A 25,254-nucleotide genomic window follows, 5' to 3' on the forward strand; every position below is an offset into this window, starting at 1 on the left:
TACCCTAGAAGCACTTCCATATATATCAGTCTCTCCAAAATATACCGTAGAGATGGTTTTGGGGAGGTAAATTCCTTCAACTTCTGCTTATCTGGAAATTGTTTAATCTCTGCTTCAAAATTAAATGATAATCTTGCTGGGTAGAATACTCTTGTTCAAGGCCCTTTTGTTTTACTGCATTAAATGTATGACACTCCCTTCTGGCCTGTAAGGTTTCTGTTGAGAAGTCTGATGATAGCCTGATGGGTTTTCCTTGTATGTGGTCTTTTTTTTCCTCTCTGGCTGCTTTTAATACTCTGTCCTTTTCCCTGATCTTTGCCATTTTTATTAGTATATATCTTTGCTATATCTTCCCTTCCCCAAATTGGGAAGTTTTCAGCAATTATTTCCTCAAAGAGACTTCCTATCCCTTTTTCTCTCTTTTATTTTTCTGGTACCCATATAATGTGAATATTGTTCCATTTGGATTGGTCGCATAGTTCTCTTATTATTTGTTTAATCTTAGAAATCCTTTATTCTCTCTGTGCCTCAGCTTCTTTTTATTCCCATTCTCTTATTTCTATTTCATTTACTATCTCCTTTATCTCACCTAATCTGCTTTTAAATCCCTCCATTGTATGTTTCATTTCAGATACTGTATTTTTCAAAATTTCTCTCTTTCTTGAAGTTCTCCCTGAGATTTTTCATATTTCCCTGTAGCTCTGTGAGCATGTTTATTTATTATTTTTATTTTGAAATCTTAATCAGAAAGATTGGTGATTTCAGTTTCCCTTAGCCCTCTTTTTGGTATTTGACAGATTTTGATTTGTACAAGATTCTTTTGCTGTTTCCTGTTTCTAATGATCCCTATTTTCCTGTTTCTAATGACTTTGTGTAGGTGAAACACTCATGTGCCCAGAAGTTCTATTCTCTTGGAGCTTCCCAGCACCTGGAGCGATGGCAGGTTTCACATTCTAAGTGGCACTCATGCCTGCCAGTAGGAATGAGCTCTTTCCTGCTTCCTGGCTGCAGTGTCTGCCTCTAGTTCCTGGGCCAGTAGGCCAAGCACACAGGGAGAACCCTCTGCATTATGCCCCTGTATCTGCTGTAGGCGGGGTCACACTCCAGCTGGCCTGGCAAAAGGGTGGTAACTGCAGTTTTGCAAACCAGTGCCAGTTGGGAGAAAGGAGCAGCAGGCTGTGTATCACAGTAGGTGGCTTTGATGCTGTGTATCCTGCCATGGGGATGGAGCACATCAGGCTCCTAAAAGTTCCCAACCTGCTTTACAGTGTGTGCCAGGATGATTTTTTTCCACCTGTCTTTTTTCCTAAGCAGCAAGCTCTGTGCAATCCTTGCCCCTTCTGTAGCCCTTACGCTGTTGGGAAGTGTTTCAAAGTTCCCACCTTTCTTTTGTCCTGGAGCAGCCAGTTGTGGGTATATGTTCTCCAAAAACAACTGGAATCTCTGTCTCTCTTAGTATTCCACCTGTTTTTGCTTTCCAACCCCACTAATCTGAAGAGCACCATGTAATGTTCTGTTTTCATGCTTTCAGAGCAGATCTCCAGGGGTGGATGTTTAGCAGTCCTGGGCTTCTACTCCCTCCCCACTATGTTTCTCTTCCTCTCACCTGTGAGCTGGGGTGGCTGGGAGGGGTTTGCTTTTTAACCCTTTTCCATGAGGTCTCTTTTCCCCAGATGTAGGCTGTTGCAGTCTTCTCTCTGGTTGCTCTTTCAGGATTAGTTGTATTTGCTGTGTTTTCATGTTACATGTGGTTTTGTGAGGAGGTTTCTGCCTCATTTCTCATGCCACCATCTTTTTCCACCTCTCTCCCTAAAATCTGTGGTATTAGCTTTTAATATTTCATCAGCCCTTTCTGATGACAGTTTAGGATTGGGTAAAAATAGTCTTTTTTAAAAAAAGAATTTTTCTAGTTGGATTAAACAGGGAGTGCCTATATAAGCACTGATGAACAGTCCTATCAACTTGTTAATATAAACTAAACTCATATTTTAGAATCAAGGGTCACTCTTTACATTTGCTGTTAGAGAAATGGAGCTATGGAGGTATTATGATTAGCTAAATGTTATACACCTATTCAAAAGAGGTAACTGGGAATAAAATACGTTGTTGATTTCTATTCTTATTCGCTTATACTCCCTTACATCTGCAAATCATTGCTGCCAAATTAAATGGTTTGCAAATAGCTGTTCTCTTGCAGTAAAAATTAGCATAAATTCAATGTTAATTTATCACTTCTAGCTTTGAAGGATCACAAATGAGGGTGATAAAAACAGATGTCTGGCATATGGCAACAGATGGGTCACTACATTTAAAAGAGCTACTGGGAATAGGATGGTTTTCTTTTCTCAATTTTCATCACATAAAAAGGATAGAGGAGGAAATAGGGCATTATAGACACAATTAGGTCCTAATTTTCCTACAGATTTTAAGTGTCCGTTAAAATGGAGGACTTGTAGTTTGCTGTAGTATGTCTCATGTCATAATACTGTCCTTAGCCATACAGAAAACTCCATCATAGAAAAAGTCAAGAAAATGTAGGTAAGAATCTTCAATATCCACCAGGAAAATATGGTTGCTGGTGGCAAGAACTATTGGAGCAGATGGCATGTGATGAATTCATCAGAACCTGTCCAGACACCCAGCTTCCTAATAATGCAAAGTTTTTTTTAAATGATTTTTGTTCACATGATATTTTATCCTAACATTACACTGAAAATTTCATCTATGAAGCATTCACAATTTTATATTACAATTACACATGCCCTTTGTTATAAATTAGACATAAGAATGATGCTTAGGATAAAACTTTAACTCAACCATAAAACATTACAAAGATATCCTTAAGATGGGATGCTTGCCCAATGAACTAGCATCTAAATTACTGTTAGTTTTTAAGGAATATTCCTATATCCATTTGAAGTTGGTTCCATAAGTATACCTCACAAACTCAGATGATAGAAAAATAAGTATTTTTATTCACACACATTATAGTAATAATAGATGGATTTTATTGAATATAACTACTTGTCATATAATTAGCAAAAATGATGCCAAATCATATTTTCTCGTGGGTGTGAATTTTCTGAATAAGGCTCTATATGTTGATCTGATCACTATTAAAGAAAGTATATAATTCCTATTAAAATAAAACCCTTTAGGAACTTGTAATATTCTAAAATAAAAACAAAACTCAAAACCTTACCCTAAATTATAGTACATAAAAAAAGACAAAGTTACTGAAATAAAAGGTCAGACTTTCAATCAAACTATCACTAGAATTTGAGATAATTTTCTATTAATTAAACTCAGTGTATACAGCTTTAAAAATATAATTTCTATTAGACCTCAGGTTCTCCAAAAGTAGTGAAAAAAAAAAAGGCTATTTCTCTTCCCCACTGTCTCCCTCTTGATCACAAACATAATTTTTGCAAACAGATAAAATTGGGCATTGGTCCCTCCTAACACTCTGTATGTACTTTTATAAACTAATCAGGGGGTGACTTTCACTGCTGCTCTTCAGTAATAGCAATAGCATTTTTCTAGGTAAGTTTTGCAATGATCACAATTGCCTGTTCAGGAAGTAGGGTAAAGAACAGCTGTAGGTAGTATGTTGAATTCTGGGAAATAAGCACAGTACGCATTACTGGAGCCCTTTGGTTGATGGCAGAAATAGGAAGAGTGCTGGTAACTGCATTTTAAAGGTAGTGGGTTTCTGTTGTTGATATTGAATATTCTGGTTTGATTTTTTTATTGTTTTTGTAACCTCACATAGAAATTTGTAACTAGCCCAAGTTAACTTCCATAGTTATAGCAAAGAATTCTAATAGTAACAATAGCATAAACAATAACAGCTAGCCTTTAATAAAGCACTAGTTCTAGGCACAGTTGCAAGTACTTTTTTAAATTTAATCTTCATAACTCTCTAAATGGTAGATATGAATACCTTCAAATTGCAACTCAGTGAGTATCTATAACTTGCAAATGTCACACAACTAGAAAATAATGGAGCCAGGATTCAGACCAGGATCTAACTGGCTCTGACATTCATTTTTACCTGCTTCCTTCCCCTTATTCAAGAGCTCAGAAAACATAGCATTCATGTAAGTCTTCAAAAAGCAAAGTACTCAAATACTCAGTCTGGCAAAAGAAAAATAAAGAGTTGGATAATCATATTGCAAAAGGTATGACATTTATTCCTCCAGCCTAGGAATTATTAAGGAAATAACCTGAAATGTTACACTATCACAACAAAAATAAAAAACAATTCAACTATCCAATACTAGGGCTATGCACATAAAATGGAACATTTTTCAAGCAATACAAATTAGGTTTAGAAAAATCATATAGGAAAAGGTTTAAGATGCAATGTCAAGCAAAAAAATCGGCTCTATAAAAAGTAATATATAAGTTATAATGACTATAACAATGTGAAGGAAAAACTACAGAACAAAAAGTACTTGAACAAAAAGACAAAAATGTTACAATATTGGCCTTGGGTAATGTAACCATGTTTTTTTGTCCTCCCCCACTTTGTTATATTGTATATACTTTCTAAAATATAATTTAGGAGTACATACTACATTTTATCAGAAAAATCTTTAATTAGAAAATATATCACACAATCATAAACATAAAGAATTATCTAAATAGCTAATCATGGACAAATGTCATTTGGATAGTTAAAACATTTAATGTTTTTGTTTAGAAAATGTTATAGTAATTAAGGCAATTTAAATTTATTGGCATATTTTGTAATCATAAAAGCTGTGTAATTACATAACTTTATTTGATAGGAAAAAAATAAACATTTTTGAAATATTTATCTTGTTACAAGTATAATCTCTCTCTTCTTGTCCCCAAAGTATTTTTGTCAGTTTTTATTTTATGACATACTTTCATTCTTCAGAAATCAACTGTGAACTTTCCTGTTTATGAGTATTTCAAGAACATAACATACTATAAGGACTCATAATATAAAACACATGGAAAATGTTTAGTTCTCAAGGGAATTGTAAGAAAAAAAATAACAATAAGTATACAAAAATAAAATAGCTTTCATTACATAACTTCCCTAAAATTGTGACTAAAATTGGTCCTTATTGTCTATTAAACCATACTCAAACTTAATAGTTTAGTATTCTTTGTTACTTTGGATTATTTTATCTTTTCAGTCTTATTTTCATTAATTCCCACATAACTTCCCTATCTACCTCAATCACTTTGATTATAGTTTCCTAGGCAGTCAATGCTTATACTAACCCAAATTTCCTCAAACTATTACCTCTCTGCCTACTGTTACCTTCTTTTCTAATCAGTTCTTTGAAGGTCATTTTCTAGTCATCTTTATTAATTTATTCCTCCAATACTGAACTCTTATATTCTGCTAAATTCTAGAGATGAAATTTAGCCATGAGAGAGAAATTACAGTCTATTGAGGAATAGAAAAAGTAAAAAGTAATAAAAACAAAATACTGTATTATCAATGGCATGACTTGAAGGATAAGAACATAAAGGTAAGTGGATGAGGTATGAGGGACGGGGTGGGAGAGGAAGAACGGGAGAGGCGAAAGGGACAGCATGTACAAATACTGAGAGCCAGGAGTACGTAAGGCACATGTCAGGAACTGAGATGGGGCTGAGATTGCACGTTAAGATGCGAACGACCAGCTGCTAGACACAGTATTAAATGGTTATGATACAATTTGTTTCTTGAAAATATTACATTTTATTACATATAATGGACCTTTAGGGTTAGATCAGAATTTTCAATACCATGGAAGTTAAAGATTACTAGTACCCTCATGCCCTAGTTGCCTGATTGTTTTTCAAGTAACCTGAAATCCATGTCTTCAACTTCATTTATATTTCTTCTAGGGCTTATAATGAGTGAGATATAGTTGATGCTTAAAAATATGTGTTGTATTCACTTGATTCCTATTATAGAAACATTTCCAAAAGCAAAGATGGGGAATAATGTCTAGGGTGCATATTTACAGTATTAAATGATGTGCTTCTGAGTGTTTACATCTGTCTTCTAGGCCCAACAAGGAATAAGGATTTGGAAATACATATATTTACTATAGATATTCATAATCAGTGTTTAATTGGAACAAGTAACATTTTTGGTTGGGGCAGTATTAATTTCATGTGTAAGGTCAAGAGATGGCAAACAGATTCTTGTTAGAGTCATTTCCAAGTGTGTGAATGTGACACTCTTAGTATATACTTAAATTATTTTATTCTTGGAAGAGTCAGCACAGTTAAATGGAAGCAAATTTTGCTTATAGAAAAGTATTGGATTATTTTCATGTAGAGGATAAATTATTTGATTCTATTGCATAATATCAATTCAATGATGAAAAAAAGCAAAAATGTACTTCTGCTTACAGAATTTTTGGTAAATCCAAATACAATCAGTTTGTCTAAGACTGAAAGCAAACAAAAATAACCCAACACCTAATGTTATGAAATTGCTGAAGATTCCCAGTAATGATGTCTAGACTTTTGGAATTAAAGCATATCTGGAAATGCAATTCCTCTATTTATAGTAGCCACTCCATGTGACCCTGCACAACTAGTTCAGAAAGTGGGAAATCTGGCCTTGTCTTTATCTACTGTAAACCACTCAGTTTCTGTACCTCCATTTCCAACTCAGCAGTGGGTTTGATAGTACTTCTAGGAGACTTAATTAATGGTTAGTGGTTTTGAATAAAATAGTGCTACAGACTCTAACAATAATCATTTCAGCCCACTTGCTTATTAAGGCCAATAAGGTAGGATGGTTATACTATGATTATTTAAAAGGTTTTAACACAGAAAATAGCATCCACTTACAGGTTCAGCCATGTTATTTATTTATTGACTGCTAATGACAATATCCTGAACTCATTTCATTTATTAATTAAAATAATGGGCAATTCCATTTTATGTTGGCAACACCCTTCAAAGCATATTGGTTTTTCATGTCTAGTGCCAGATAAAGCTATGGTTCCCTAAAAAGATTGCTTTGTATTATGAGTGGGAGGAACACTGTTTGAAGAAACTTTTTCACTGTGTATTTTTAACGAACCTTTAAAATTATAGTATATATCAGTATAATAATGATAACCTTAAAGATCTCAAAATTCCTGATCTTATCATGTAGGAATCCATATAAGAGTTCTGCAACATAAATAATCAGCTGCTTCACTGAATAAGTTTCCCATCTTTTATGAAATTAGTCTGCAATACCCCACTTGTAATTGTAACATGGTTGGAAAGGAGAACAATTACAAAGCGCTGCCACCAAGTAACCTCACAAGTCCAAAAACTGCCTAGCAGGACTTACAGGATGTTCATCAGTCTAATTCTGCACAGTACAGGTCAAAGTCACAGACAGCAAATATGCATGGCAATAAAAATCAACTTCAGTGATAAACCAAAGAAATCATACCCAAATGGAAATTTAAGAAAATAGTTTCATTTTATATTAAGTATTCTGGTGTGGAGAAATCCAGATTTCATTTCCTTAAGGTATCAGATGGCCTTGAAGCAGAATGTGTGTTGTGAGACATGATAGTCATTTATATAATTCCCTAGGCTAATGAAGGATGGTGATTGGAGGAAGGGAAGCTGGATGGAGTGGGGGGAATTTTAAGATCCATTTCTAAATCCTTAAGTTTGGTCTCTGTTAAAACTACATTTAATAAAGGTTCATCATTGTGAGTCCAATGTCTACCAAAACAATTCTTGTCATATTGAACTTCATTTTTCCCTCTGACAAAAACACACATACAGAGATGACCATCAATCTCTTAGTTATCCTGGCTTTCTTCACACATATTTATTCTGGTATTCCCACACTAATTTTTTAAAACTTCCAAATAAGGAATAATTGGAATAAGAATAACATTACAAAGCAAATTAAAAAACAAATTTGAAAAACAAAGCAATAAACTCAAAGTTTAGCAGAATGTAGAAGTTCTATTTCATTTCATCAGAGTTACCAGGGTCATAGTTTCTGGCAAACTCTAATCATAGAGTAAATAAATGTGTGGATATTTTTCAAGAGTTAATTCAATATATGGATTTTACTATTAAGTATAATCCCCAAAAGGAGCTTGTCTGAAATTTAAAAACTAAATTTAAGATAGGTCATGGCAATAGTCATAGTATGGCTTGATTCATTACTTACTTGGCCAAGTAACTACAATATCAGGCAGGAGGCTATTTTTAATAGTCACATTTATTTCACAAATACTATATTCTAGTAAACATGTAGTATAAATACTGTATTGAAACATATTGAGCAAATGTTATATTCATTGTCTTAGTAGTGTAACCTCATAGCCCTAGGACTGAGGAAAGAAGAAAGCAAATGTGGAAATGCTTTGTAAACAGTGGTGTATAGTGCAAAATAGTGACTCGCAGGAGGAATCTTTTCTTAGACAAAAATGTCAAAATATTATTTCCTTTACGTTTTCTTTTCTCTCTTTTTTCTTACTTAACAAAAATGACTCTCAAATCCTTCCTCCTATAGTTTAAACAGTAGAAGGCAATAATGTTATTCCTGTATCCAACATTCAAAATTTATTAATGAATACCACATATGGTGCAGAATCTTCCACTTATGACTTCATATTTTCTTATCAATCAGAAGCTTAAGCTGAAAAAATGATTTTGTGAGAATAGAATTTCTGGCATTAAGGCAATAGGAAGGTGAGAAATTGAGGGTATGTTCTTCTAATTGCCCCTACTATGCTTCAGATAAACCCATTTCTATTATCTAAACTGATAGTTGGCCTCAGGTAGGTTTTCTGAGTGATGGGAGGTGGCCAGTTAGTGCGTTGAAAAATATTCTTAGAACAGGTCTGAACTTAGCAGAAAGAAGTGGTGCAAGTCATTAATTATGATGGCAACGGACAAAGGAAGGAGTAAGGACACCAGTTATATCCCTACTTGTTATTGTTGTTAAGATATGTCCACTGAAGTATTTTGAAGTAAAGCCATATCATGTCTGTAACTTTTAAGTTGAGAATGTTTAAGAATATGTGTGTGTAGAGGGAGAGGAAAGTCAGGGAGTGAATGAGAAGGCAAATGTGGAATGGTAACGTGAGGGAATCTGGTTGAGGGGTGTATAGTCATTTTTGTCAAGTCTATGTAAAGACTCTTATGTAAAGTCTAAAGTCGGTTCAAAATAATAAAGAGGTCTTTTTTTTAGTGCCTGTCACATATTTGGAACTTCTCATGTGGTTGATATAAATAAGAAAGACCAAGATTAAAAGCAGCAAAAGCCCAAGTAGTGTGGCTTCTTGGAATGTGATAAAACCAATGTCTTTGGGAAAGTATTTAACAAGTTCATGTAGGGACTAAAAAATCTGGAGGGAAACCCATCTACAGTTGCTGGGTTAGTAGCAACACTAGACTATCTGGTAGCTATTTTTCATCTTTTGAATCTAGCTCCAAATTACAAACAGAAAAATGGGTTGATTCTTTAAAACTCCTTTCAGTTCTAGAATCTTATAAGAACACTCAGGATACCTGTTTTTTCTCATTCTGTCCACCTAGCTTACACATCTGGACACTGCTGGTATGATGCTCACTGCACCTTTGCTGACTGCTTCAGGTATCTCAGATGCCACATGCACCTCATATACAAGGCACAGTGCACTCCTAAGTTCCCCAGTCTATCCTGAGGGCTGTGCCAACATACTTGGAGAGTTAACACACTAATGGTGAATGCTACCCATGTACTAAATTAGGGTGCCAAATTAAATGTATGTTTTCAACCAAACCCACAGACTATGCTATATATCAATATGTATACTAAACAATATTAAAATGTTCTTCTTCAAAATTTCTTTTCATTCTGAAACTTCAAAGCCTTATTCCAGAGTACGAAAAGAGAATGGCAAGAACTAGATTGTGCACTTTCTTTATTCACTTATGGGAGGAGAAAAACAGCTTTTCATTTCTATGTTCTGTTAGCACCACTGACAATAGTGCTTCCTGAGACTGACAATATCTGAAGATGAAGTAGGTCCTGCTACCAAGAAGTTCTGCTGCACCACTTCAAAGCAGGCAGAAAAGTTTCCTTTTTTCTTTCTTTTTAAGTCAAGTGTCACAGTAACAGATAGAAGAAAGATGTTTTAGTCTTTCTTTAACCAAGAACCTGTATTCCATGTGACTGGGTTTGGCTGGTGGGACGCAGAGGAGGGATTGAGTCCAAAAAGGAATTGTTGCTAATGCACTCCAAACAGAAAAATGAGGACGAAACTTTAGGTGTACTTGAATTTACACATTAAACAAATAGTGATCCCTAAGTAATTGGTTGGGTATTAGGGAATAAAAGCATTGTTCAGTCATAGCCTCTGTCTGTAAGGAGATGATAGTGATGGAAAAAAAGATAGTGAGCAATGTTATCAGCCAAGTTGAAATATACAGCCTAAAATTTGGCACAATAGGAAAGTAACAAAAATGAAGTCATATAGAGAATTTTGTAAGACTTTCACCCTAGCTCAGAGACTTGTAAATATATTTTAAACAATGATGTGCTTTTATTTTTACTGCAGAAAGATTTTAGTCAATGCACAATGTTTACCAATTAAATCACTAAGTTTCAGGTCTCACTAAAATCTTTAATCTAAGTCCTTATTAAGTTAAATTTAAGTTATACTTGGTGGCTACTTGTATATTATTTCTTCACAATACACTTGCATCACTACATTTTAAAATGGTAGAAAACTATAGTATGGTTTCAGGTCCTTGCCCATATTTTCTGTGAAGTCCTAAAAACGGCTTTGTGTGCAGTAAATTTTTTTTCTAATGCTTGTTTGCATTCTAGGCAGACTAATTTTTCTCTCTAAAAACCTATATAAATATCTATTTGAGTCTTAATATTTCTACTCACCTTTTTCTAGCAAGAAGCATTAGGTTCCCAAAGCTCATATGAAGAGACTGTGGAATGCTTTGTAAATATTTCTGAGAGTAGCTGTCAACTCCATTATCTTTTTATGGTGAACTTGTCAATGATCAGCATCAACCACTTGGATGAAAATCCTGAGGGGTCAATGGTTATTAATTCACCTATTCTACAGAGAGGACTGTCCAGAGTTGAAGCGGCCATTTCTTACTTGGCACTGATCATTCCAGGTATTGCTTCTGTGCAGGAACCCTTAATGCCAAATTTAGTAACTCACTTACAGTATGTATGTAAGATAAGAAGTTATTTTACATATTTTCATTCCCCCCTCTTCTATGAAATATAATAGAAGGAAGAAAGGGAAAGATGAATGGTAGGAAAAATTCTAGTTTCTGTCTTTTTCTATAAACCTCAAAGAGTTAAATCATTAATCAAATGGGAAGGACAAAAAAACTATACTTAATGATGGCTTGCTATTTAGCAGGCAGAATTCCCTTCTGTATATTTAACTCGTGCTTAAAGACACACAGATGGTAAAAGGCAGAACTATGATTCCTTGAGTATAACTCTGCCTTATCCTAATGTCATATTCTTTGATTTTTCTTTTTTTAAATTCTATCTACCTATAATTATTTTTTATCAAAATGCAATATATACATACTGCAGAGAAACTAGGTAAAACAAAAGGGCTCAACAGAGAAACAAAAAAAGTCACCCATAACCCCACCATCTTATGATACCACTGTTAACATTGTAGGGCATTTTATTCTAGCCTTTAGTTCTATATATGTGTATATCCATAGCCACTTTCCCTCTTCTATAAATAATTTTGCCACATAATTTTAATTGTTACACAAATTTCAATCATATACACATAAAGAACCTCCATATCCTTATATTGGTCATTTAGACTATTCCAGTTTTTTCAATCATACATAATATCAGATGTATAAAACTAAACTATTTTTAGACAAATTCATTATTGTTTCCTTGGGGGAAATTTCTCTATTTATCTTAGGTATTACTGGCCCCAAAATTGCCATGTCAAAGAGTATCTTCTTTTCCTCTTTTTAATACAGTGTCAAGTGTACCTGTGAAGGTGCCTTCAGCATACCCTTCCAGCAGCAGTACAGGGGAGTGCCCATTTCTCTCCATCCTTGACAATGAACAACATTGCTGTTCTTTTCTCATTTTGCAAAAAGGCAAGAGAGCCTTTTATTTTGGCTATATACATACAGAGCTATTAGACACTCATTGAGCTTTTGTTGTAACTTATACCACATAGAGCTTTCATATTATGTTATAACTCCTTGGTTTGTAGGTACATCTGGGTTGTAGAACCCACCCCCCTATGATGAGTGATTATAGAGTGTGTTTTTTGAGGAACAACTGGAATTGCCATTTAACTAATATAATGAATAGAGGTGTCTGAAAATGGAATGGTCTACCTTGGAAGCCAGTGAAGTCTCCATCACTGAGGAAGTTCAAGCAAAGGACAGATGATCAACTGGCTAAGATGACAATGAGGTACTGGTCTAGATGACCTCTAAAGTTTTTTTCCACTCTAAGATTCTATGATGCTATTTTCTATTTCGAGGGATTACTGACTCTGTCTCTTTAATTCACCAAGAACAATATTTTATATACAGTGACTCTAACTACTGTCCTTTGCCAGGAATCCATCCAGTGGTAGCAGCACTGTAAGTTGTGCTTTGAAGCAAAGTGTACACACACACACACACACACGAGAGTATTTGCTGAATCTAGAAATACGATGGAAAGAGAGCTCTGCAGAATCTCAATTTTAAAATTATGTAGACATAGCATTCTAAAATATATATCTATTAGTATAGCTAAAGGTATTAAAGAAACTATAGGTATGATTGCATATGTTAAAAAAATTTCTAAGGTGGATACATAAAATATTCATCGTAGTTATCTCTGAGAGTGAAAACTGGGAAGAGGGATGTAGGGAACTTCTATTTTCCACTTTGGATCCTTTTATGTTGTTTGGATGGTTTAGTAACAGCATGTATCATTTTGATAATAATTTAATATTTTAATCAAGAGAAAATTTAGAAACAAAGTTAACTTTACACCCATAAAAAGCCAATAGTAGCTATTTATGATTAAATTCTCAGCAAAGGAAATATACAGGTAATTCTCTGAATTTAGCAGCCTTGAAAGTTGAACTTTATCCCCATAAGTGGGAGTACTTTCCTTCTTTAATTTGGTCTCAAACTTTGGTTGACACCAAAACAATAAAGTGATGTGGACAAATTTAATTAATATCTTTTGCAAAAAATATAAAAATCATGGAAACTGTTAGAATAATAGTCTGTACTAGAAATCACTGAGTTACACCAAATATGTCACTCTTTGGGATGCTCGTGTTAACCCGTTTTTATCAGTTTGCTGAGGTGGGTATTCATTTAGTAACAATTTTGTTCTCACCAAATATATGGAAAGTGAAACACTTAATTCTAGTCCACCTCAGGTGTTCTAATTTAAAACAGGGGAAAAAAGAACATTCCGTAGTTCTAATTACAAGTAGATGATCCTAATCATTTTTTTTTTAGTTTATACAAAAATAAGCCATATTATCCAGGAAATGTTTTTTAAAAATTAAAAATCATTCTACAAAAGCAGTGTTATGCTGACAGTGGAGGAAGGCGTGCATGTGAATGAATGCAATATGCACCTAGAGCTTAGCAGTGCTTACCCTCTGAAAATCTGAAATCAGTCTTAAGGTATCAGAGGTCAGGATTGAAAACTCTCCCCTAAAGACAGGCTAGTAAAACCAACTCCTAATTGATGAGATTAACATTTTGAAGAATAAAATATATCAGTTAGAATATAGGCTGCATTGCACTGGACATGCTGGTAGACCCAACCAAGACACTTAAGGGAAAGGGAGGTCCTGATGCTGCCGAGTGAAGGGGTATGGTAGTGCCAGGACTCTCCCAGATTCCTTTCCCATTCTTGCCCATATTCATTCCTATCTCGATTACCTTGCTTCAGAGAGGGCTTATTGGTAATGTATTACAGTTTTAGTTTCATGCACCGCTGTTTTGTAAGAGACAATTTAAAGGATGCTAATTATTTCTTCAAAGAATCAAATGTTCTTCCTATGTCTGATCTCTAGGAACAGAATCTGTTTTCTCATCATGAACATTCCAAAGTCTGAAGAAATCTAAGATGTTTTTGAGCCAAGAATGAAGAAGGCATAGTCAATTTGTGGGTGGCCTTTCTGCCCTCTCCAGATGTCATGGATCACCTTGTGTCGTGTTAGCCTTTTCTTCCAACTTTCGGAGGTTTTATTAATGTTGTTACTACAAAAACACTCAAAATGAACATTATGTTAAAGCAGTATATGATTGAGGGGAAGTATATTGCAATTTGAAGACTTCGTTACTTCTCCAATTGAAGAATGTTCTGATTAAGTCAAACTTAAATGAATAGAATTCGCTAAGAGAACTACTAAATGTTTGGATAATCTCTTAGTATAAAACATCACTTATTTATAAAAATATAAAAGTCACTTATTACAAAAATCACTTTTCAATTAGTAACTAGTTGAGATTAGAATAGGAAAAATGAGAAAATAAGACAAATTACTAGATAAAAATTTCTTAAGATCAAGAATCAGTTTATATTACCTAAAAACTTATAGTGCCTACCTGATAAGTGAGTAAGGAATGAGAATTAAATTATGTAATACATGAAAACAGTAGAATTCTAACTGGCATATTGTAAACCACCCAATAAATATCAGGTAACATAAAATATTATGAAAAATAAGGAAAATGAAATACAAATATACCAAATTTATGTAAGTGTATGTGTACATATATATGCAGGCAGAGACATAGAAAAAGACCTGAGAGGATTCACACCTCAATGTCACAGGTTTCCTTTGGGATATAGAGTAATATTGGGAGTGTGTGGAAGAGGGGTAAGTAAAAAAGGACTTTTGTTTTTTATTTTACAGTATGTCTTTTTTCTGGGAGTTTTATAATGACAGACATTATATAAATGTCTTTACAATGTCTTTATAAAGACAGCTTATTATCAAGTTTTGAAAAGAAATCAGTAATATTTTTAAAAGAATACCAAAACATCTGTTTGTAGATGTGAAGTTACTATAAAAATGCTCGTTCACAATAAATGAGCACAATTCCTTGTGTGTGTATACAGTATGGTTTGGGAGTGAATTAGATGCAGTATAAAGTCAGGTTCATGGTGGTTCTTGTTTGAATGAATGGCTAGGAAACCAATTACAGTGACTTAGTCAAATTCGTTAACCTCTGTTAACTAATTTCTAGTTCTTTCAAGTCAGTTATCTAAGTTCCAAGCTTTATTCTGAACAGAATCACCCAGAAAACTAAAATTCTACCAATGGTAAGCTTTTAAAGCTCCAAGTTGTGAACACTATTAAGCTCTATTATTGAGCTCTGAGCCTTCAACTGGAGAGGGCAGGAAATCCTTCACTAGCACCTCTTGTGGAATGGGAAGAAGTATTTATGGAGATAGTGGCAAAAAGAAAGGATACATGTGCAGGGAACCAGGAGACTTCTGCGTATGTTCATCCAAATCTGAGTGTTGCTATGCTCAAACAGAGATTATCTAGTTTTCTTCCTCCCAGGAGGGCTTATGGTAAATAAGCACATGGTTTAACATGCTTAATGTGTTGAAATTTTGAAAGAAGAGCAGATACATACATTTAATCCTGATGTCATCATGAGCATCAAGGTGTTCTAAAGCATGAAAAGTGATAGTGTAGTGATGGTTTAAAGCTCTGATTCTCCCCTCACTTAGCTCATCCCCTTCGTATCTTGGTAGTCTTGACCATTAACAAGAATCCTCAAAGCTTTATCTGTAAAATAGATGTGAAACTTACATTTAGTTAAGATTATTTTCAAGTTCAAGTGGGATAATGCATATGAAATTTTTAACAGTGCATTGCGCATAGAAAGGTCTCACATATAAGGAACCAAATACTGCTCTCAGTTCCTTAGATTTCCAAGGCTATCAGAAATGAGATTCTATAATTCTTTAATCTCCTCCTATACAATGCAGCATGCTTAGCACATAGTAAGTGCTTAGTAAAAGCTAAGCCTGAAATGATAATCAAGATTACCAGCTGCACAGAAGCTGGGGAAAGCCTACACATATTTTCTTTCTTTTTTTGCTTTTGTATGGAAACATGGTCTCTAGGGAAGATCCACTGACAGGAGAGGTGCTGTGGTAGTCAGTCTGGTAGAGGTAGACACTTTCACCAGCCCCAAAACCACATTGCCCATCTGGGCTACTTATATAAGATCAACAGAACAGGCCTGTCATTGATATAACATGTCATTTCTATCATCCTTAGCATTTTTGAATGCCTGTTTGATAGTTGGTTTTCTTATATTATTTCATTGAATTTTTACAGTGCCTTAGTAGAAATGCTTTTATTCCTGTGTTAACAAAAAAGCAGACCTACAATGGTTATATAACTTGCTCAATGTCACACACAAGTGAGTGGAAGAGCCAAGAGTAGAATGCGAGCAGGACAGGCCTTATGTCAAAGAAGCTAGGTCTCCATGGGGATAGAGTGCAGGGCCTTGGCAGCGTGCTGGGCCCTGTTGATTTGTACCATGACTTGTTCTAGACTTGACTGGAATCCCAGCTTGTCTAGCTCCAAAGCCTTTGAAGTTTCCACTACACCAGAAGGTCACCATTTGAGTAGTGAATGAACAACCTTAAAAGAAAAACAGAAAGGAGCATCCTTAAAAACAAATAAATAAATAACATTCTCGGGGACCTCAGGGACTGCAACCATGAATCCCAGTTTCAGAAATAGTATCTCTAAAAACTAAAGTCCTATATGTGAAAAATTAATTGTAACTTATCATTACACAATGGGGGGTAAATGTATATATTTTAGTGCTACCATGGAAGTGAACATAATCATTTAAAAAATTCTCACACAATTCGTGGTTTCTCAAGATCAAGGCAGTATAATTGTGCAGCTTGAGTGAAATGGAAGGTGATTCTTTTTTGTCAAGTGTTCAGGTATGTACCAATAATTCAACAGACATTCCTATCTATAGGACAAGGCTTATCCATTTCTGGAAATGTCACTGTTTTTAAGTTATGAATAAGTCTTCTAAACTTTGTTTCTAGCAAATGTTATTACTGCTTTTGAGTATGCTGTCCATTTTTGAACCACTGTGTAAGAAACATGTTTCAACAAGATTTGTTTATTAGATTTAGTAAGTGTAACAACATTCTGTGTGCAGAATGATACAAGAAGCCACTGTTAGGAATTAGATTTCCCCATCTCCTTGTTGTCTTTAGTCCTAATATTGAGCCCTTAATTTGCATAGTTATCAACATTTTTAATTCCTTGTACAAGGCACAATTACTGTGAAAAATCTCTTCGGCTTTATCTATAGTCTCAACACTTAGGTCTGATCTCCCATATGGCATCATGCACCTGCTGACAGAATAGTTTGTCATCTTCCTCTGGCCAAATTATATTTCCATTATATCTCTTCAGCTATCTTGTGAAACTCATCAAGGAAGGCACCTTCTCTTTTAGAATTGTATAATAAGGGATTTCCTTAACTGTTTGTTCAACTATAAAAAAAGAGAATAATAGAACAGTAAAACACAGAAAAGTCAACAAGAGGCAGTATCAATAAGTATAAATCTACTCTTAAACATTTTGACATTTTGATTTATGTTGCTCTAGTGTCATTTATGTATTTGTATGTATGTGTGTTTGTATCCAGTCCTGGGTATTGCCTAGAAAACTATTAAAGCAATAGTTGAGGAACTGGGTGTGGTGTTTGAAAGCTTTAATAGTAAGAAAAGATGAGTAACTAGCTTGAGATTGTTTATCCTATTAAACACTACTCCACAGCTGCTATGCAAATAATTGCCAAAATATGGAAATCAGGACACAGTATTTTCATATCAATTTTCATAATGTCACTATCATCTAAAGATTGGTAGGCATCTCAACATAATACAGAATTGACTAGAACCAGAATATGGCATCAACAGGTAATATATACTTCATTTCAAACTATACTTTGATTTTCTGAACAGTATCTAGGAAAGCAAACTTGGGAGGCTGCATTAGACCTCTCCTAATTCTAGGTTCTGATTCTTCAGTGGTTGCCTTTATAATCTCATCCATTTCAAACTTCTTCCAGAGTAAACTGATGAAAATAATTTTCAGTCTTAAACTAGACATATGATGTGGACACATTAAGATAAAGCACTAAAACCTTTTGAACACCTTGTAAAAGAAAAGTGCAATATAAAGCATATCATGAAGTGGTAAAACACAGGTTTTGAAAGATTATTTACATTTATTGGAAAAAGATTTTGCATATAATGAGACATTTAAACTTAGACTAATATTTGATTAGTAATGCTTTAAAGTCCCATTCTTAAGAAAATTTTGCAAAAACGAATCTTTGCACAGACGGTGGGTGGTGGGATATAAACTACAGAAATAGTGCAGAACCTCTGAAGACTGATTTTTTTATTTGTCATATACTGCCAAGGCCTCGCACCTAGTAGGCACTTGGTAAATTATTGAATGAGCCTATATCTGAAACATCCTGTGACATGCAACCTGAGGGCTTCTTTTTGTTGGTCACTTAGAACTCTAGGGGGTTTTGAGATATTACTGATTTATAAAAACTATATTGTTTTTTATAAATTAGTATTAGGATGCAGAGTGGCATGGGGGAAAAGCACAGTACGTGGTCAGATGATACGAGTTCAAGTTGTGATTTTGTTCACTAATTAGCTGGGTGACCCTGCTAATTAGTGTGACCTTGCTGCTTTCTCAGCTATCCCTAAACTACAATGATCTCATTCACAAAATGCGGATGAAAATACGTCCTCTTTACCAGTATGACCTTAGGCTCAAATGACAGATACTAAAACACTCTGTGAACTGAAAATTGTGAAAAATTGTTATTGGGCAAACTTTGTATGAGAGGCCTGACATTTATTTCCAATAATTTGCTATGTATATCTCTGTTTGCCTATCGTATTGTCAGATTTCCCTATCTCTATATTCAAAATAAAATTACTTCACATATTGAGAAAATGGCCCCCTCCCCATAACATTCTGATGGTTACCTTGAACTGACTTACCAAATATATGGCTGCAAACTTTCTTTTCCAGTATTTTCCCTCCCACACTCCTTATTATGTATGGTGCTCTTTATGTTGTTAATAAGGGTTTCAGCATTAAGAAATGTGGCTACAGAAAGTTTCTCACATCCCAATCTCTTTCAGCTTGGCTTCTTAATTGCTGTGTCTCACAATCTTCGAAGAGCATTGTTTATAGCATTACAAATAAGAGGGAAAATTATACATGAAAGCATAAAAGGAAATGAGAGAGACAATGATAAAACCATGTATATATACAGAACTCTGTGTTGAGACTGCTTTCCTGCAAGTTTTTGCTACATTATGTCAATGGTACACATCCATTCTAAAAGGAATAGAAGGTAGACTTAATTCCTGGGAATTTCTAGGAAGGCCTCTACATACAGGGATAAGGTATGTTACCAAGGAAAGGATTCTGAGGTCAGGCCCAAAAGCCTAGCAATTCCAGATGACCCTGAAGAAAAATCTGTGAACAACTAAAAGTAAGAAGTGTGAAATGTGAGGTTATGTATTAATACAAGGAGGTTAATAAACATTGAGTGCAGAAAGAACATAACAACCAGATTAAGAGGTCATATTCCAGCTCTAGCTCCCTCACATCTCCACATGGGGATGCTAGGAGGAGACAGGAAGACTGCAGAACTGCATCTGCTTGGTGTTTATAACAAAACTGCCAAATCTACATACAAACAAATCTGTTTCTTTGCAATTGTGCTGAAGCTGGGGTTTTTAGCTCCCACAAGAGTTATGTAAAATGGAGGGACAATGGTCTTATTGGCAGTGAATATACCTGTTCTCAATCCCTTCCCTTTAAACATTGCCAGTGTCATCATTTGCTCAGTGGAGACCTTTATTAGAGTACAAAGTTGAATGCAACACATCTGTTCTAGCATAAATTCTCCTAGGTCCATAGATAATTGATGTCTCACATAGAAAATAAAACAAATAGTCAGTGTAGCAGCCTGTCACAGCTTTTGTAGCTGTTTCTGTTTGATTTTTTAAAAATATATGTAAATACCCTAACAGCAAGATCAGGGTGGGAAAACAGATTTTTATTAACTCTATGACATTTTCACTAGGGAAAAATAGATAATGCTAGAAAGTGTCTAGTTAAAAATAACCAGGTTTTTTTTCCCCCTATAGAATTCCTCAACACATTTGGCTTGATTTACTACAAATAATAAATGGCAAGTAAGTGCAAGACATTGACAGTCTTAAATAGACAGGTTCCTTGACTTTTTAATTTTGTAGTTTCAGAATCCAGTTAATTATAAGGGTATGTAGTGTGCTTAATAAACACTTGTTCTCTGAACACATAAACTCTGAAGGCTGGCTTTTTACGTCTACATATTTGCCAAGATTACTTTATGCTGTGGAATTTATTCCCTTCCAAGGTTTCCAAACGCTAAAAAAAAAAAGCTAGGGAGATACTTCCGGTTCCTTCTTTTTCATGCAAAGCCCTCGACAGGGTCATTTATATAGGAGATCTTCCTTATTCTCTGGTGTCCGAGACCTGCCGTTGTACCGTTCCCCTCTCCATCCTGAGAGACAGTGCTGTTGCTTTGTGGTCATTCTTCAAGGAGTGAGAAAGGAACCATTCACTGTACAAATAAACTGAGGGCCGCAGGGGAGAAGTGACTTGCCCAAGAGCTCCTGGCAAGTTAAGGGTTTCTTTCTAAATTCATTCGAATAACAAGTATTCTCAGACTCTGTACTAGTCTCACCGTCCTATTCTTAGGCTAACGTTGGCAAACAGCAACGAAAACAACAGCAGGTTGAGGGTGAAGGGGGAAGTGTAGGAAGTGGTCATTAGCAAATCCCAGGGCCTGGAGATTACCTGCTGCTAGGATCAAAACAGTGAAACGAGCTATTCATAAGGACAACAAGGACGAGGGGGCCATTGTTTTGAGAACCAGCTGTGGAGAATCAGTTCGGCAGTGGCCTTGGAACAGCTGCAGCTGCACCAAGGGGTGGGGAGGGTGGTGGTGGAGGCGGAGTGAGCAAGGAAGGAGCCGTGCAGGGACTCCGCCTCGCCTCCTCTCCACAAATGAGGAAGTATTTTTGCAGTAAGTGCAAAGGATGAGCCACCTTTTGAACCTAAAGTGTGAACGGCGCAGAAGCAGGCCCCAGGTGTGTCCAGTAACCGCAAATGCTCAGCCGGCTGCTGTCCGGGAGGCTGCGGATTGGCAGCGAAGCGATCAGAGTCCGGGGTACCGAGTCGGCACTATCAGAAAGTACACAGAGCAGAGCAGGCTCTGCGGTTGCAGCCGACCTTGACCGAGCGAAGTCCGGGGTAAACAAGCCCCGCAGCGGCCGCCCTAGCCTCCGGACGCCCGCCCCTGCGCGCTTCGCTACCCCGCAGCTCCCACGCGCGCAGCCCCCGGCTCTGCCGGCCCCCCTCGCCGCTCCCCCGCCCCACCTCCGATCGCCGCCTTTCGACTCGGGCCCCCACTCCCACCGCTGCCGCCCCACACTCACCATCTCTTGCCTGAGAAGGTGGAGCTTGGTGTCTAACCTCTCCAGGGCGCTGCAGTGGCGTCGTCGCGGGGAGCCGGAGGTCGGGCTGGACGAAGACGAGGACGACAGGGAGGGAGGGAAGCTGCAGCTGCTGTTGTCAGAACTGCAGCCGCCGTTGCTCCCCCCGCCAGGGTCCCGGTCCCTCTCCTGGGGCGCCGGCTCCTCCCCGCGGAGCGAGCGCATTAAGCTCTCCGGTACTTTGCGCCCCAGCTTCAGCTCGATGTCTCTGAGATCTGGCAGCGGGCCGTCTTCCATGACTTCCCAGTAATTAGGATAATGGTGATGAAACGCCTTGGATCAGAGCGGGCAGCGGCCTCCAAGGCTGCCGCGAGAGGAGCGGACCGCTCCCGACTCCTGGGTCTCTAACGGCAGCCCGCGGGCACCGTCGGCTCCATAACCGCCGGCGCTCTGTCAACCCTGAGATCCGCACAGGACGCGGCGGGTCGCAGCCGCGGTTTCCTGGGCACTGCAGCTCCTCCGACACTTACTAAGGTCCTCTTCCTTTTTGGCTACCCCACTGCAAAGTTGAGTTAATTGATATTGCAGAGCGGGGAGAAAATGCAAGCTATAGACCAAAAGGAAATAGAGGGAAATGAAGTCTGTTTTAGCTTTATGGGGGGAAAATTCACATTATAAAACTGTCCCTTTACATCACTGAACCATTCACTGACTGCCCATCTGGTACCTCGCGACACAAAATGATGTGGCCACACTCCATGTTCGTTTCACTTTCCAGCCATGTGTCTCCAAGCTTTCGAAATATCCTGGATTGTCAGAAATAATCTCTAGTCAGTGATAGCGGAGGTCGGTGGTGGAGATGCTTAGTCTAGCAGGAGTTTAACGGCTTCCTTGATGCAGCAGAAATACCCTTCTTCCCATTTAGGCAGTTTGATCCAAGTCATTGTGTTCGTCCCAGCCTCAGAAACTTTAAACTCCGCTGGCAGGTGGACCAAACCAGGGCCAACCCTTGTACCGTATATCACAGGCAAGAAGAGCAACTCAAATTTTCCCAACCCTTCTGCTAGTAGCAGCCTCAGCGTCCTGCTGTAGTTGGGAGTGCTTCATACAGGTATTAGATTTGGGGGTAGCTACCACCTTTAAAACAGTTAAGAAAAAATAGAGGCAGAAGAATGACTATATGACTATCAGCAGAGTGTCATTTCCTACGCCTCCTTCCATCTTCCTATGAGGCCTTCCAAATCTAGCTTTAGAAGGCTTTACTAATGATTTAATATTAATAAAAAGAATGAAACTCTTTCACCAAAAGTTCAGTGAGAATGTACAATGAAACTTAATTTCCTTACCAAATGTTACAATATGTCACCATGAGAAGAAGTGATGAATTAAGTGGCCCGAATACTTTATGACTACCGAGATAGGGGCAATTTTAAGAGGGAAAGTTTTCCTTTAATAACAGAGGAAGAAATACTGAGCATAATTAGTGAAAAGGCTGTCTTCTTTGACAATTTATATTTTCAATTATTTAGAAGAAACTCAAAGCATGCAATCTGTTGGCTAGATACTTCACCTAGTACTCTGAGCTACATGAATTATGGTTTGATTCAACATTGAGTTTGTGTTAGTAACCTTCAAGTAGAAGATGTTTTCAATCTAGTAAACTCTAATTTTGGGGTTCCACTGGAATATTTCAAAATGTGAGTCCCTCTATTTTGGGGACAAATAAGTGTTTGTGTTCTTAGTCCTTGCTATTTCCAGAGACATCACTCAGGTTTCATACTTGGAACCACAAAAGTGGATCCCTCTCAGAGTTTGATTTTAGTATAGCCTCATCTAAGAAATCTAAGGGTAGGAAATACAGGCCTTCAGAATGAAATATTTCATGTCAGGGAGAAAATTGCTGAAATTCTCTTATCAACATGCCAGAAATGTGTATGTTATTTCTTACTCTGAAAAAGAAATGAAGAAAAATAGTTGTAAATTAAGGGGCCTACTTTACAGTTAGAATAAACATTTATGGAATCAAGGGATAACAAAACTAAATTGCAAGTCACTGATAACACATGCTTTGTCCTAAAATTGGAAAACCACAAGCTCAATGGATAAGAATTGCACTATGACATGTAATTATGGGAGGCTTATGTTTTAGTCAAGAACAGGTTTTTTTTGTTTTGTTTTTGTTTTTTATAAAACCCTTAGTAAGTTCAGCATAGGGCTGACTGAGAAGAGTAGCTTACAAATGCAATATCAGGAGAGAACTTGGTCAATAAAAAAAGTGTATTGTCAAGTTTTCATCAATGTAACCATACAAAAAAGGAACATCTTTGTTGTGAGGCATGGACAGTAAAATTAGTATATGATACCAAAGGTAACTCAAAAATATAAAATTTTTCTTTGAGTTTTAAATGTCTGCAGAATAAACTTTGAAAGTAAAAGTATGACTTATATGTGAAATAATACTTTGTGTTGGTGCAATATAAAACAAATGTGAACTTTTAAAGAAAGCTTATTACATTAAGCCTTTCAAAATTTCTCAGCTTAATGCTTTATGACATTTTAGTTTTAAATAGAGATATTTTTAATGCCAAAGTTCTAATTTTGAAGACATATTAGAGTCACAGAACTCTTTTAGGCTTCTCATAGATTTTGTTAACCCTGTCATCATTGCTTTATGTGGTCTGAACTGTGACTTTTCTTACCCAAAATGTTTAAAAAAATAAGGGTCTTTCTACCTTTGGCTCTTGAAAATATTTTTTGTTTCTTTTCAAGATTATTTTACGATAAAAAAAATATCTGATTGGTTTAACAAATTGCTGTTAACCTTATATGTTAACAACATATGTTGATTTGATTTTGAAGAATTGATTGATAAGAATTTGAAGTAATGGGTCTAGGATAGGGGCCTGGGGTGGGAGTGAGGTAATTAAACAAGAAGAAGAGGGCCTCGGGGGAGAACTGAGAAAGAAATCAGGAAAACTCTGAAGAGCAACATTTTTCTCACTTCCTGGCCGTCACTCTAATACTCTCTCCTCACTGCTTCCTCATCCATCTCCTGCCATCACTTGTATCTTTAGTTAATAGCATCGGCTAGCAACAACCTAAACTCAGGTGTTTCCTCAACATATTGAAAAATAAATTTATAAAAATAGGTCTTATATTATTTGTGTTTGTGATACAGTTCTTTAGATCCAGGCTGCTTTATTATATGCTTTCTTTTCTGACTGCCTTATGTATGAGCTGGATCATTTTTGAGTTTTTTTTTTTTTTTTTAGAATCTAAGAATGTATGTTAAACTATGCAGAACTTTAAGAAACTGAGTTTCTTCCCCACTGGATTATGTTCACAGAGAAGGAAAGAGAGCCTCTTATTTATTATGAAAAAAAAAAGCTTAGTGGCTTGTTCAGTAGGAACACTGTTGGACATAAATGACAGATCTTCAAAGAGTGCCTCAGTCACAAAAACAGGGTGATGTGATGTGCACTTCACACATTCCACACTGAGAACACTTCCTGGTATGAGACACTGTGCTTTCAGCAAAGGTAGCCTCAGCGAGACTTTGTGTGGTATGAGTAATGCCACGCCTTAATCTGCTGCTGGCGTTGTGGTTAAAAGAAAAAAGGCCTTCCACCTTCTCTCTGGCACCGACTGAAAGTCTGCAGCGTTCCCAGCTCTTGCTGGCACAGAGTTCAAGGCCTAGG

General features: G+C 36.4%; 1 protein-coding gene across 2 annotated transcripts in view; it reads right to left on the reverse strand.

The window, feature by feature from the left end:
* The window catches only part of LURAP1L (leucine rich adaptor protein 1 like), a 51,370-nt gene extending 26,702 nt beyond the window's left edge, over positions 1-24,668 (reverse strand). The window contains exons 1-2 of one of the 2 annotated variants that reach the window (XM_037018637.2): positions 22,284-24,668; positions 21,560-22,163 (exon numbers count right to left, since the gene is read on the reverse strand). In XM_037018637.2, coding sequence (XP_036874532.2) covers positions 21,560-21,853 — 294 coding nt within the window. In that variant the 5' untranslated portion in view covers positions 21,854-22,163; positions 22,284-24,668. Of the gene's footprint in view, positions 1-21,559 lie in introns of both variants that reach the window. The other variant, XM_017678555.3, reaches the window with a different exon arrangement.
* Between the last annotated feature and the right edge of the window lie 586 nt (positions 24,669-25,254).

Source organism: Manis javanica, chromosome 2 (genome assembly GCF_040802235.1).
Source record: "Manis javanica isolate MJ-LG chromosome 2, MJ_LKY, whole genome shotgun sequence".
Classification (NCBI taxonomy): domain Eukaryota; kingdom Metazoa; phylum Chordata; class Mammalia; order Pholidota; family Manidae; genus Manis; species Manis javanica.